This window comes from Prosopis cineraria, unplaced genomic scaffold, assembly GCF_029017545.1.
Source record: "Prosopis cineraria cultivar Desert tree isolate PC_DT_omini unplaced genomic scaffold, ASM2901754v1 PC2031, whole genome shotgun sequence".
Taxonomy (NCBI): Eukaryota; Viridiplantae; Streptophyta; class Magnoliopsida; order Fabales; family Fabaceae; genus Prosopis; species Prosopis cineraria.
The window spans coordinates 7,174-23,981 of record NW_026557356.1 but is presented as its reverse complement, the minus strand read 5'-3'; the positions used below and the strand labels follow the sequence as shown (position 1 = coordinate 23,981).

Below are 16,808 nucleotides of genomic sequence, written 5' to 3'. Positions count from 1 at the left end.
ATCTTCTAGGTTCAATAAAAGAAGCTTCCAATCTTCTCCCCTCAGCTCCCTCCTCCCATCAAAATAGCATACCATATGAAGATATATATCCATGAAAGAGGAGTCAGCATAGAGAAACTCACCTATATATTTGAGAGTGATAGCCATCTTATTTTGCTTTGCAAAATGATCCTATTAGAGGAAAAAAGAATGTTAGAGAGTGCACAAGGCCCCAGGATCAAGATTCCACAGTACGAAAAGTCAAATGTTATGCATTCACATACTATTCTTTGCACAAACAGTGCCATTGAGTTTGAATATCTTTTTTTTCCCCAAACTCAGTGTCAATGCCACCAAGTTCAAAAATCCAAATAATGAATCTCTTTTATCCATATAGATACAGAATATTTCGCAGTCATATGGTGTAAGCAGGTAAGATAATCATATACCAAAAATATAGAAAAAAAAATCTTCAAATGTCAAAACTGGAAGTGCCACCAAATTGAAGCAAAAATTTTGTACATGTCAGAAAAAGTTCTAAGTTCAAACTTGGTCGCAGTGCTGCCAAGTTCAAAAAAAATATAGCATATGAATGCAAAACTTTACACTACCACACTCCTCAATCTTTTACAGAGTTTCTTTTTTCTTTTTTTTTGGGGGGGTGGGTTGGTGGATTTCACTATAAATTAAATGTCTGTCGGAAAAAAACTTCTAAGGATACAAAAAATTTATAAAAGCTGATTAAAATATGCATCGCTATACAAATTATAAGTAGGTCGAACAAAATGACAAAAACAGTGGGATTTCTATCAATTATGGTATGGAGATGCCACTAGTCAGGTGATGTGTAAATAGAATCAAGTAACCAACAACAACTTATCAAGCTTGTGAAACGACATGTACCAAATCTGTCTAGTTATTTTTATTGGCTCTAACAGCTCAATATATATATATATATATATATTAAAAAGAAACTAGATATCCTTTTAAATTCACATCTATTTATTTGTTTTCCAATCATATCTTTAAGCAATATAAAAAATGCATTTAGTGGGCAATAAGAGTGTTCCAAAAGTAGATGCCGCATGGACAAAATCAGAAGTAAAGAAAGATATCAAATAAACTCACAATTCATCAATTTAATCAGTTAGGAATATGGACATTTAAAAGAAACCTCAAGGGGTTGTGGCTCGGGAAATAGGACACTTCTAAATGTCAGATATCTGTGTATCGAGAGAAAGCTAAGGTAGTGTTTACAATCTCTCTAATATGCAGACTTTTTATACATACATATATATAAAAAGAGGAGTTATAGTTTAGTTTCTTACATTGCTCTCATTCTCAAAGATTATTAAAAGGGTCATCCAATATTGGCCACGGCTAACAGTTTTTCTGCTCACCTATTGGTGGGGTTTGAGTCAAAATAGTCTTGGGGAATAATACAGGTCTCATGAATCATGAGCACCTGTATCAATCAAATAAATCTTGCCTTAAGCCCAGCATGTCATGATGTCCGTTGATCTCTAAGAGATAGGCAAGAGCTACAATGGCCAGAGAAAATCTTTGCAGTCAAGAAATTCTCCACCTTCAGGAAAAGACAGGAGGCGATGATATTGATTTAATAGCACTTGGATGTTCTAAAAGATATATGGCTGGATGTGCAGCCTGTAGACTAAACAAACTGCCGTGGAAAAAGTATTCTATTAAAGAATATTGTGAAACATGAGTTAATACCTTAATCCCCTGAGATATCCATAGACCAACATCTTGAAGCAGTTTGTTTCCAGAAGCATCCTTCTGGTTTGCAGCCTGGATACTCTCTGTAAGGAGATTTTGTCCTGCTCCCTCAGCTATGACTATGACCATATGTCCATTTTCTTTTAGCCTTTTCTCAATAAATTCAAAAAGTCCGCCCTTTCCCTCAAGGTAGAAGGGTGACTCTGGAATCAAGCAACAGTCCACATCTCTACTAGCAAGAGTAGCATACAATGCAATGAAACCTACAGGCATAGATATACTCATAATAATTAAGGAAAGCAACTGGCATCATTTAAGAGGACTTCAATGAAAAATCAAATTTATATTTGCATGAGACAAACTTAGCACTGAGGGTCCACGTTATCCAAGTTAGAAACTTATAAGATGACAAATATCAATATGATGTATACCACTGTAGCGTCCCATCAGCTTTACAACCCCAATCCCATTCTCAATACTTTCAGCCTCAACATGCGCTGCATTAATGGCACGTTGAGCCTCCTCAACAGCAGTATCAAAACCGAAGGACTTGTCAATAACCTAAGGTGAGAGAAGGAAATTTACATGAAGTTCCTTCAAAAATTTGATAACCAACTATTCCCTGGTTATAAGAAATCATAAAAAAAAATTATTTGAATTCATAAAGAACTAAGAAACGTGATCAAACATACTGGGATATCATTATCAATGGTTTTAGGAATTCCAGCAATTGCCACTTTGAGACCTCGCCTTCTAATTTCCTGCACATACCCAAAATCTATTCAAAATGTTTACCCAATATGAAAAGATGCTAAGAATGACAACAAGTTAATCATGCAGTTGCAGAACAGGTCCACAGAAATTAAAAATGCTGTTCCCAGGATTCATTGCTTAACATTCTAGACAAAATTTGAAAAAACTAAGATTAGAAAGAGACTTGGTACAAATTGGCCTACATTTCTTTACTGTCCCGCAGATAGTTGCCTTTGGAATAATCTCTTTTGGTATTCTTGGAGAGAGATAGCACATCCTAGTAGTTTGGGTTAGTTTCTCCAAATTCACTAGAAAGAATTTGGTTATATGAGGGATAATAAAACTTTGTGGCAATCTACACCTTTTGGAGACACAGCTTATCAGGTTGGAGTTTATCCGAATGCATGGTAAATTTGGATAGTGAAATTAACTCACATGCTAGGCTTGCAGCATAACTATATTGAGTGACTCCAGTGAGAAGATGACTTGATTCATGCACATTCGTAGTGCCACAATAGTTTATTTTATTGGTCATGCGAACACAATTTAATAACAAGGTGGCAGGGGTTCAATAGTGGGGGGGAAGCAAGTTTTATAAAATTATAGGTACTTAATTACTTATGACTAAATTAACAACTGAGTACTATTTTAGGGACCAAAAAAGTAAATAAACCAAAGATATATACCATATTTCTCCTTTAAGTGAAATGAGCCTCCCCACCTACCTTCATTTTTTACTGGGGCCAAGAGAAGCAACATTAAAATACAAAATACCTCATAAATCACAGCTGCTCCTCTCTGGGTTCCATCTCCTCCGATAATATAAACCTGTAACAATGACTAAACATATGATTATTCATGCTGTGACAATAAACTGTTCAGGTTTAACTGTATATAACAAACAAATTTTCTCAACATTCAGCATCCAGGAAACTTCATCTAAATAAGATTAAAGCATAATAGACCTGGTTAATTCCACGATCCTGTATGCTGTCAACTATCTTGCCAGTATCATGCCCTCCCCGTGATGTCCCAAGAATGGTACCCCCACGCTTATGGATATCATTGACCACTCTGGGTGTTAAAGTAATGGTGTTCTTGGAATAGAAACCTCTGTAACCCCCCTGTATATAACCACATGGAAGTCGGTGGAGAAACCAAGTGCAAATCAATCCATAAGATGAAAAGGATAAAGGGAAGATAAAAACATATTTCAAGATATCCAAATAATTGTTTGGTTAAAAACCTATAATAAAGTAAGTTTTGAATGGGAAGTAATTGCCATTCAAACTTATGACTCGGTGACAAAATATTTTCACCTTCCGAATCAATAGCTCAAATCTGGCGCCCTTGAATCATAATTTGTCATTATCAGCCTTGAATAGAAAGTAATTAATTTCCAGCAACTCAATTTATTAGCTAGCACCTGTAAACCCCATAATATGCCCATGTTTCTAGTAATTATTCACCATGCTTTTCTCTTCATGACTGGAGTATTTACAGGGTGAGCATTGAAATGCAGTCTTCTCAATTATTTTACATGAATATAACATACTACATAGGCCTCTCTTAAGTTTTGCTAAAGCTACACTGTAGTGTAATTTTAAATTTCTTGACTAAAGTAACATCCATCAACCACTCTTAAATATTCTTTTATAGAAGGTGTCTTAGTAAAGTTTTGGCTCAAGTGAATATTTTCAAAATAAGAGGGAAGTCTGTAATTTTAGCAAAACTGAGTAGCAATTCGTATAAATTACTCTTATTTTTTCAATATTAATTTTGCAAAATGAGAAGCTCCATACCTAATAGATCAAGTTCAAAGCACAAACATTAAGTTCCTACACACAACCACTGGAAATAAAGACAAACCGCATAGCTAAGAGAAGTCTAGCTTGCCTAAGAAGAACATAGAAGTGCTCGTAAAGACATATAGATGCATCCAAATAGAGTCGATTAATCTAAGATGTTGCAAACAAATATATAGTGATGACTATATTGTAATACCTTTCATAAATGAAGTCCACTCTGAGTTCACCTCTTGCACTAAGAAATATCATTCTAGCATCCAATTAAGTATTATCATCTTTGGCCAAGAAAAAAAGTATAAACTTCCAAAACATTTATACCAAGTTGGGAACGGTTGAATGCAGGGGTAATTACCCATGCCATTCTACAGAAAATATGAAATAAATCAAAAACAGTAGTCTAGCAAAACGAGTACATCATGATTTTGCAACTATGTAAGCTTTATTTAAAAGTGCAAATCAGAGGCTGTATAACAAGGCAACAGATAATATATCAAACATAAACTAATTGCGAATATGCTGCTTACATCTATACCAAGGACTTTGTTGACACCGTACATGTGAGATAGACCGCAGACTATTTCCCTTATGACTGTGTTGAGTCCAGGGCAAAGACCACCGCATGTAACAATGCACGCATGCACATCATCCGACTTAAAATACACCTGCACAGCATATTAAGTTACTGTCAGCTAAATCGAGATGGTTCTCAATAATACATCTACAAGAGAAAAAATTACCTTTTGCCGGGGTCCTGCTCGTCGAAAATGTACACCCCTTGGACTACCCTTATGAACGACGATCTATGGAAAGATTGCACAGAAGTCAAATCAAATGCACCATGTTGATGCCGATAAGAAAGGGGAAAAAAATACAATTTCCTTTCCTTATTCTTCTTTTGCATCGAAAGGTTCAAAGAAAAGGGGGATGGAATCCTTTGGCATCAGTTTTCTCTATTTCAATGTAACAAAAGAAGAACTTCCTCCCCCTTTCAACCTTTCTTTTCCCTGAATAGAGACATAAAGACAAACCCTGAAGGGGCACTATACTGAGTTCGAATGGAAAAGGAGTTCATAGATCATTTAACAGGGAAGACTAAATGCTAAGGGCGTATGAGATAGAAGAAGGAGACAAGAAGCAGGAAACGTGCAGAATAGAACCTTCTGAGGAACAGTGTCATCGACGTCAACAAAATACTGCCTGATGATAAGTATTAAGCAAATTAAGAATCAGTATATTGATTACAACAAGCAAGCAACGCACATTCTAACATTAACGAATTGGAAGGCTTCACTTACTTCACAACTGAATATGCTGGGTTAGATCGCAACGGATTTGGGTATGTCTGCGAATACAATCAGGGACCATGTAATATTAACAAAGTGAACAGCAAGTTCCAGCAAAATCAAAACATATAAATGATTCACCATGCAATCAATAAGCACGAGAGTGTGGTTTCTCTAAGTTCCTGATACTAACACATTTCCACACAAATGAAACTGAAAGATAGAGGAAGTAATTAAAAGAAGGGTGGAAATGAAACAGTGAAGTAAAAGAGAGTTACGGGAAGACTAGAAATATAGTCATTGAAGTGAGGAACGTCCTCGAGTATGTAACCAAACTCGCCATGGACGATCTTCATCAGCGAATCCTCAGATCCCATTTTTTGAGCTACGGTTTCCTTTCAATTTCCTTTTTTTTTTATTTTCTTTTTTCAAACAGGGATGGCGACCGAAAAAGAAATGAGCCTTAACAGGAGGTCGTGCCCGCAAAAACGGAAAGCTGCATATATGTATATGTATATATATTATATGCTTGCAAGTTGCGCCGCGACGGAAGACGGAGATCAGGTGAGAAGGGAATGAACTCCAATCTAGACCGTCCCTATCAATGCGTCCTAGCAAAAACTGACGGCGTGGGTTCAAGAATTTTCTTTGCAGCGCAATACAGGGTACTGACTACTGGATACTAAGGATTGCCGCTAAGGAAATCCAGAGCAGTTTTGCAAAGCACTGGGCGCGGAGGGAGGAGAAGGCTGAGATGCAAAACCAGCGGCGCAACTTTACCGGGCACTGTAGCTAACATTCCCTCCGCAAAATTATTTGATTGCATCGTTTATCTAAATATACAGTTATTACATTATAAAAATAATAAAGATCTGGCATAAAAAATAAAGATGATAGATATATAGGACACATTTTATTTTTACCTTATTTCATATAAAAATTACTTAATTTTAAATTATTTTATAAATTTTTATGATATTTATTTTATTTTTTAAAAATAATTAGGATCTCAAAAAATGCATATATTTAATTATTTTAAAAAGTTAATTTAAAGAAAAAATAACAATTAAGGACCCCCTAAGTATATTAATTCTAATTAAGAATCATGAAATGTTAAAATCCAAATTAAGGATTGTGGTCTTTTAATAGGAATAAAAAATATACCTAACTTTACAGAATTACCCTCCACTAAACACTAAAAGATATCAGCCCTTACTTGCATTCTCTGTTTGTTTTGGGTGCAAAAAACCTGCTCTCATGTACGCGAAAAATCTGAGCAAAAAATCATAGTCTTCAATGGAATGGATTGTCATTTGAGTCATCATCTTCTCTCCCTCTTGGTGATAGATAATTACATTTATTGCTTCTTTTTCATCCTCTTCCCTCCCCTGTGTGAAAAATCTAAAGTTTTAAAGTTTTCATCTTCTCTCTATCTTTATGTTTTCTCATTCTCTCTTAGGTGAAAAATAATTTTTGTATCTTTGTAAATAATATTTTACATCATTTCTCTTATATAGCTAAGAAAAAAAGAGAGATATTGTTGATGATTATATAGATTATATACATATACACATACAATAAATAATTTTTGAGACAGATAGTGTTGAAAAAAATTGAGTGAAAAAAAGGTGTAATGTGGATGCTGATTTTTTTCTATTATGTGATAAAAAGTGTGCCAATATTGAAAAATGTAACATGAATGCTGAATTGTTGTAGTCATAGTTGGGATTACGATAATGATAGTTGTAAAGTAATAAATTATTAACAACTTTTATCTTACAAAATTTTTATGTAGAGTTGATTGTGGCATGTATGTCATCATTTACCTCAGACAATGCAATGATACTATGCAAGGGAATGATGCAATCATACCATGCCTCTATTAATTGATTTGCTCTAATTGTGCAAGAACACTTAAGTAAAATGAGGTTTAAGCTATTATATTGCCTGATGACTTATCCACACAATAGAATAGCCTCACGAGTAATGATATATATTTCAAATGTCGGGCATAGAGGACTAAAAAGATTAAATGAATAGATTAGACAACTGTGATATAGACTTTCACAAGTTATGCAACTATGATATAGACTTTCACAAGTTATGTTTTGATCATATCTATGATGTAAATTAAAATTTTATGTACTTAAGTATTTTCCGTGGCTCAATGTATATGATACAACAATTAATCTTAAGTATTTTTTTGCTAAATTTACAAGAAATTGGACAAGTCATTGGTGAATTATCTTGATTAATGTTATTGATTTCCAAACCATGTTAGTGAATTTCCAAGTTATGTTAACGAATTCCCAAGTCATGTTTATGAATCCCAATTTGGATAAGTGATTTTTTTGTTAAACAATCATATCTCAAGTAAGGTTTTCATAAGATACATACTAATATTCTCATATCAAGCTAGTGAATTTTCAAATGGAGCTACTTGTGCATTGATGAGTATAAAATTTGATAAGTCATGGGTAAATTATCTTAATTGACGTTAGTGAATTTCCAAGCCATTTTAGTATATTCGTAAGTAATATTGAAACTTTTTAAAGCTTAGTTTCTAAAATTATAAGAAACAATCTATTCTCGAATAGGATTTCATATTTCCACAAGATATAATAGCAACATTCCCATGCCATGTTTGTATATTCATAAATGACTTTGTAACATTCCAAAAGTTTCTCTGATATTAGGAAAAAAAAATATATTCTTAAGTGAGGTTCATGTTTTCTCAAGTTACAATAATAAATTTCCATTTTATGATAGTAATTTTAATAGTCTTATGTTATCATAGTAGTTACGCTTGCACATAATTACATCTGAAATAAATATCAGCATTATATTACATTGATTTCAATGCATATACACTATATTTGCATTCTTTTTTACACACAAAATATTTCATCTACCTAGATGGTACTCGTGCAGTCTGCTTTTTAAAAAATAACATAAATTGCAAACTTATTTACATAATTTGTCATCACCATAAATATAAAAAATATGGTGTGGATGTCTATATAAAAATTGAGTCAACAGCAAAACACACTGAATAAATAAAAACAGATACATTTTAATTTCAAACCAATTAATATGCATATGGTTTTCACCATCTTTCAATCCCTACATCTATTCTTGGATTGAGATTTGAGCATTTATTCTTGATATGCCTAACTTGATTACATCTTGAGCAATAGTACACCTTCTTGTTTTAAAATTGTGACTTCGCTTGGTGTATGGTTGTCCTGAGGAACGTGTAATCAGTGATAATTTCAAAAAGGTATTGTTTTTGTAATATTTATAATATATATCGATCAATTGAGGCATATCAATGATTTTTACACAAATCATTATGAATCTATAATTTTTTTCTTATACATAGATGCTTTTGTAAATACAATCGCATCTTCAAATATCTATCCAATACTCATAAATAAATCATTTCATTTTACTTAATTAACCTCAAGGAGTAGTGAAAGAGCATTTTGAGTTGAACATGACAAAAAGGGTGATATACCTTCAAGCTCTTGCCTAGAGGAAGATTCTAGCTGTGACTATTATAAGAAATCTTCTATCTTGCATTCACAATTACTCACAGGTTAATACTTCTTTTACAGAAGTACTTGCCATATAAAAAATAAACTTAAAACAACTAGGAGCAATATGTAAATTTATTATTTCACAACCATCATTCCCACAATCCCAACTATGACTATAGCAATTTAACACCCATGTTACGTTTATCAACATCAACATGCTTTTCATCACAACAGAAAAAAATAAATTAGCATTCATGTTACGACTTTTTTTTTCACTTAATTGTTTTCAACACTATCTGTGTCTTACTTGAAAGCGATCATTCTTGTAATCCCAACTATGGCTACAATAATTTAGCATTAATGTTACATTTTTCAATATTGGTGTACTTTTCATCACAAAATAGAAAAAAATTAGCATCCACATTACATCTTTTTTTCATTCAATTTTTTTCAACACTATCTGTCTCAGAAATTATTTATCGTGTGTGTATATGTATATAATCATCAACAAGATCTATATTTTTCTTAGCTATAGAAGAGAAATGATGTAAAATATCATTTACAGAGATACAAAAATTATCTTTCGCCCGAGAGAGAAGAGAAGACATAAAAGATAGAAAAGAGAAAAATTTTAAAACTTCAGATTTTTCACATAGGGGAGGGAAGAAGATGAAAAAGAAGCAATAAATGTAATTACCTATCATTAAGAGGGAGAGAAGATAATGACTTAAATAATGATCCACTCCATTGAAGACTATGATTTTTTGCTCAAATTTTTTATGCAGATGATAGCAAATTTTTCGCACCCAAAATGAGCAGAGAATGCAAGCAAAAGCTAATCTCTTTTAGTATTTAGTGAAGGGCAATTTTGTAAAGTTAAACATATTTTTTATTTTAATTAAAAATCATGATCCTTAATTGAGATTTCAATATTTCATGGTCCTTAATTGAAATTAATATCCTTAGAAAGTCCCTTGTCATTTTCCCTAATTTAAATAGTTTTTGAAAATAATTTAATGAGATAAATGAAAGAGAATATTTTAAAACGTTGGATACGTAAAGATTTAATAAAATTTTAAAATAATATAATAATAAATTATTTTTAAAAAATAAAAATTAAGAAAGATATTATAAAGTTTAAAAAAATTAATTAATAATTACTTTTTTATATTATAACTAAATATAAAATAATATCTGTTTTTTATAAAAATTATTTATTTTTTAATTTTAAATAAGCCGGCACGACATTGATTTTTCAAGTTTATGACTGGAATCTGATTCCTTTTTAAAAGGGAAAAAAAAAAAAATAGAAGTGCTTCCGCACTCAAAAGAGCTTGTACAGCGTTCATAACCGGGGGCATGCATCTCTATCCGTCCCTTCCAACCATAGATTCCATTTCCCACCAGAGAACCAGACAAAAGTTGCGGAGAGCGTTAGGCCATTAAGATTCCGGGTTAGGTCTAAAAAAAATATGTACTGATACTTTATCTAACTGATTATTATTTTTATATTAAATATTAATGTCAATTATATATTTTTATTAAAAATTTAAAAAATTTGAATGAAGATGAAATGAATTTTTTGTATTAATCTTGAAAAAATCTTAAATTTTAATGATCATTTTGATATTGATATCTTGATTCATTTTTAAAATTGAAAGTATTGAAAGAAATGTTAGCAACAAAAAAAAAATACTCCAATTAAAATATTGAACTATATCAAAATCAAAGGCTAAAATGTTTTCTTTCTTTCCTTTTTTTCTCAAATACTCTTTTCTAATTACATATATTGTTTATGGAATACAATTGACAATACCTTTTTTATAGCCTACTATTGACAATACAATTTCCACAAGCATCCTTAAGAAAATTTCAAAATTAAAATTATTTAAATCTTACTTAAAATCAACCATGTTACAAAATAAATTAAACGAATAAACCATGTTATCTATTGAAGGTTAAATATAAGAATGATTTTATTAGAAAATTTTATTATATAATTTTGCAACTTAAAAAATTAAAAAGTGATATGAAGATAAACAAATAAAAATACTTCAAGCCTCTTAAATAATTGTACCTTAAATCCTAAATTTTTTTCACACAGCCCAGCTATATTTATTGTTTGTGTGCCAAATTCTCAAAAACAATTGAAAGTCCGGGAATTAAATTAAAGTTAAAAATGTTTTGAAATAACCTTATTAATTTGAATATTTTACTTTAAAATATTTAATTTTAGAACGTGACGTGCGTGACCTGTGGCGTTTCTATTTAAAATTGTTATTAAGAACTACAAAAATGTATCACGTGTTAGTCTTATCTAGAAGATTGTCGTATGAAGGAATTTTATTGTAATCGGAAAATAACTCATGCGACGCACAGGATTGGGAAGAAAACTCTGCCCAAAAAATTACTGTTTTTACGCGATTGCAGAGTGAGTATTTCATAATTTATGTGCAGAATTGCAAATTATATCCTCAATCTTCTACCCCATTGTGGATTTTTATGTTATAGTTATAAAAAATATAATAAAATATTAAATAGTTTTCATACTCTAGAAAGAACAGTACTTTTACCGTGCATAAAACAGTAATTTCAACGGAATTTACAAAAGGTAGATTTTTTAAAAGAAAATGAGTGATGCAAGTTGCCTCACTGTTGATAGTGGACAAATTTTGCTGGTAAAGGGAAAAAAATTAGTGGACAAAATTCAGGCCTCGCCAATTTATAATTTAAAATGGAAAGGAAAAGAGCAGGGAAACAATGGGCAGAACCAGCTCATGGACGACAGTATGAGGTGGCAACATGAAAGAGAAAAAAGAACCGCTTCATGTATGAGTGGCTAGGTCACACCGCAACCCGTCAGTTGACTTTAATTCGAGTTCTAACAATTAAGGCCATGTTTGGTAGGTTGGAATTGTGAAGATGGAAATGAAATTGAGATAGGAATCTGAATAAAGTGATGTTTGGTAGATATGAATTACAATTCCTGGGAATCCTAATTCTATGGAAAAAAACTAATTTTGATTCCTTATGTGAATCTATGGAATTGGGAGCAATTCTATGGAATTGTAATATTTAAGACACTTTTGCCCTCATACAAATTCCAGAAAGATAAATTTGCCCTCAAAAAAAAAATAAAACCCTCATATGCTAGCAAAAAAAAAAAGAAAAAAGGAGTATAAAAGGGTGAATAATATTTTTTCTCATTATATATAAAGCGTTATAATATATATATAAGATAGTATTATATATAATATTTGTATATAATTTATATATTTATAATATTTTTTTGGTATAAGAAGTAGAATTGATTTGTTTGACATTTTTCTTCTAAATCTACATGTTAGTGTATTTATTTTAAAGTAGAAGGGATGTGAACCATTGCCAATTTTATTTTCAAGAAAATGTTCCCTCTGATGATAAAACTTTTTGTTTGGCCCAAACTAGTGAATAATAGTTACAAATATAATCTATGATTTATATAATATTTTATTAATATATAAAATACATAAGAAAAATGGTACACAATTAAGTTTTTATTATGTTTTATTTTAATTTTTATATAGGGGTATTTTTGTTTTAAGTATAATTCCATTTCCATGTCTTGCATACCAAACAAAAGTAATGCAAGGATTCCATCTAATTTTTCTGACATACCAAACATACTTTTATAATTCAATTCTATTCCAATTTTGATTCCAATTCTGATTCCAATTCCATCAAAAACTATTCCATCATACCAAACGGGGCCTAATGGTATCGCCGATCCTTTCACTGTCTCGCCTTCGTCGAACAAATTAAATTAAATTAAATGAATATTATATGTAACTTTTTCTTTTAGGGAGAATCACTTTTTGGAAATAGAAAGTGAAATTATAATTTGAGTAATATTCAAAAACACTATCCTAAAAATATTTTATCATATCAAGTTGATCACGTAATAATTTTTTAAAATTAAACAAACTTTTTTTATAAAATAAATAAGGTTGTAAAACAATAAAGACTAATATAATACTCGATTAACACAGTACAGAGGAGGAGGCCTAGAACTCGAGAGAGAGATAGACAGTGGATGCACTGCATTCTACATATATAGGTACATATATAGGCATGGACCAGTTGAAAGCCTTAAAGTATGATTTAATTGATTTAATTGTGAGTTACAAAACCATGATGTCAGCCTTCGTTTTCAAGTTTTTATGCAAAATAAAACCTGGTTAATGCACATTAAATAATTATTGTAATTTAGACTTAAAACACGAACCAAAGGTCTTTTGGCAAATAATATTTACAAAATTAATTTAAAAATCTTTGCAAAACAAATTCAGTAAAAAGAATATAGGGACTGTTTGAAACTGTTTTTATTTTATTATTCTGAAAATTAGTGTTCTGTAGAACATGCTCTGAGAAAAAAATAATAAAAATAGATATTTTTCTCATTCTCCCTTATTCTCCAAAATAATAATCACATAACACTTAAAAGTTATTTTTATTTTTCTATTTTCCAGAACAATATTTTGCTTTTTTATTCTCCAAAACACTTTTTGAAAACACGTTATCAAACGAATTTTTTTGTTCTTTTATTATGGAGAACAGAAAACTGTTCCCAAAACAAGTGTCCAAACAGGCCTATAGTGTCTCTTCAACTCAAACATAAGGAGTGTGCAAACTCACTTTTCCTTCAAGCTCATTTACTAACTCATCTTCATTTCTTAGTATACATATATTAGGAGCTCTTCTTATGTGGACAATATGGGACTTCTTCTCTTAACACACTCATACAATAACTACAAAATCACATTCAAAGACCTCTTAAAAAAAATTATTCACAAATGAAAATTAACACAGAATGGATTATTGTTAAAATAAAAATGTGACTTGTTCTTTTTTGAAAGGGATTTATTGTCAATCATTGTTTGTGAATAATTTCATTGAATGATACTTAGATGTGATTCTCTCTTTCTTTTATTTTCACCATAAAGATATCACATTTCCTAAATCACTAAGACTAGATAATTAAATTAAAATTAAATTATATAAAACTTCTTTAAACTTTAAGAAAGTTGCAAGTGAACTTTTAGCTTTTAAACTTTTAAAATTAATCTCCTAATTTTTAATTTTATTTTTCAAAGCCTCCAGCATTAATTAACGTTATTATATTATTAATAGAGTTTGCCATGTCAGATGAATGCAATACATATAGCATATAATATGAAAAAAAATTTCATTTCTTAACACAATTTAAGGGGTAGAAAACTGTAATTTTTACTTTTAACCAGTATATAACAATGTTCTCTCTTTTCCTTTTTAAGCAACATTGTTCATATTGTTCATTATTAACACAATTTAAATGAAAAATTATAATTTTATTAGTATTTAATATTTATAAATCAAAATATCATTTTATATTTAAGCAAATAAATGAAAAATATTAAAAGTTGTCATTGATAAGAATTATATAAAAAAATTTATCTCTTTTATTTTATTTTTAAGCGCAGGGCTAGCATATGAAGAGATAAGGGATCAAACCTGAAACATAACACCATCAAGGCACAACCCAAAAAATAATGAGAAAAGTTGATGTCACGTAATTCGGAACATTCAAATTATCTCTCTCTCTCTTTGCATTCTTAATCTTAATAGAACCTTCTTTAATTGAAATATGACAAATGTGTACTTTTTTATGAGATGATAAGCACGTATATTATTTAGGAAATGTCCGCAAAGCATGGTCCAATCCAGCATCTAGTTTGTTCACTTATTAAATTTTATAGCTCCGCATTTTTTTAAGCTATGTTAAAAAATAATAAAAAATATTTTTCTATATCACATGTCACGTGTATTGTATTAATATAACATGAAAAATTCTATTAATTTTTTAAACTCTATTAATAATATAATAGAGTTAATTAATGGTAGGAAGCTTTGAAATACAAAATTAAAGGTTTGAGGATTAATTTTAAACGTTTAAAGGTGATAAGGTATAACGAATGTTTTAAAATTCAAAAAAATTTTATGCAATTTAACTTGAAATTAAATTTACATAATATTAAGCAGAGCCAAAAAATAGGCTAAGCTCGTAAGGCCGACCCATTTGAGTTCGGTAATTGCTAGGGCCAAGCTTGAAATCAAAATAGAACATTGGCTAGCCTGTTTAAGGCCATTTATTTATTTATATTTTAAAATATTATTTATTATGATAATATCATTGATATTCTTAATAATATTTTAAATATTTAGTTGTTATAATAGTTTTTTTAAAATTAAAATTTACATAATACTCTAGTTTGTTTAATATTTATTGAATAAAGTTTGATTTGTTTAATTCTATGTAATGATTTTTTGGACATAAAATAATTATTGGATCTAATTTAGATTCTAGGAAGTAATTTGATTCATATTACATATGTGTATTAATTTTTATAAATTATAATTTTAATAGTATAGTATTTTTATCTGTCTATAATTTTGCACTGAATGACTTGAATTAGGAATTTATAATTTTTAATGATTTATTATTTGAAATAAGGGTATTTTTGCATAATCAAAATACTATTAATATTAAAAATTAAAATATTATCTATGTGATTTGACATTTGAGTAAAATTTTATGTTGTAATAGAATGAATGAATTATTTTTAATTTAAAAAATAAAAAAAGTAAAAAGGCCCAAAGTCCACAGGGCGGCCATAAGCATTAGATATGAACCTCTCAAAAGATACTTGAACTTAAATGAACTAGCCCTTTTAGACCTTAGTCCATCAAGAGCTGGCCCTTTAGGGCCGGGTCATCCCTATTTTTTTAGCTTTATTAAGTTTGTCTGTGAATTGTGATTATAGGGATGGGTGCAGCTTTCTCATATAGCAATGTTGCCTTCATTATAGAGTTCAGGTACGTTCCAATTTCATACATTTCAATCATTTAGATTTTCAACGTGGATGGTTTAGATTTAGAGATTTTATTTTTATTATAAAAAATTATAAAATTTTAATAAAGCTATCTTATCATTAACTTGGATAATATAGATTTAATTTAGGTGGTCTAATTTACTATTAAATTTTTTATAATTTTTATAAATTGATTACCCATGTGTGTTATAGACACCAAATTTAATATTAATTTTTTATGATTTTTGTAAATTTTAGTAAAAATAATATTAAAAATAAAAATAATATTCAAATTGATGCTTTAAGAAATTAAAAAATACTTAAAACTTAGAAATTTTAAATTTAGATTGTCCAAAAAATATTTGGATAGCTATATTATAAAAACATTTAATATTAAATTGAATTTTGCGGATTAAATATACATTTTTCAGTTTGACAATAAGGAGGATTTATTAAAATTTATGTTTTTTATTTTAATAAATACAAAATAAAATATAAAATAAAAATATGTAAATTTGAATGATTCATATTTCTCATCAAGTGATCTCCCGATTAGCACTAAAATCAAATGCCAGCTCAAATAACACCTACACTCTTTTGAATAAGAGATTTTGTATGGGCAAGCCCCTAGTAACAAAGAGGGGTGGTGTGTTTATAATTCACTATTTTACATGAATAAATGAGATATGGCTAATCTTGTATAAAAATAGAATAAACTTTTAATTTTAATTTTATCTCTATTTAAATAAAAAAATTACATTTGCGTTACATCCCTTTCATAACTGATGAATTTAAATAGGGATAGTATTGGAAAGATATAAA

The 16,808-nt window shown here is 29.8% G+C and overlaps 1 protein-coding gene across 1 annotated transcript; it reads right to left on the bottom strand.

Annotated features, from left to right (window-relative positions):
• Positions 1-25: 25 nt before the first annotated feature.
• LOC129301303 (ATP-dependent 6-phosphofructokinase 3-like) lies at positions 26-6,357 on the bottom strand (the record flags this gene model as incomplete). The annotated part of the gene is made up of 11 exons (XM_054939874.1): positions 5,839-6,357; positions 5,573-5,619; positions 5,435-5,474; positions 5,015-5,077; positions 4,802-4,939; positions 3,435-3,593; positions 3,244-3,297; positions 2,409-2,477; positions 2,148-2,277; positions 1,714-1,979; positions 26-171 (listed from the first exon to the last, which is right to left on the bottom strand). Coding segments are annotated over exons 1-11 (1,211 nt in total), but the record flags the coding sequence as incomplete, so codon positions are not given.
• Positions 6,358-16,808: the final 10,451 nt, after the last annotated feature.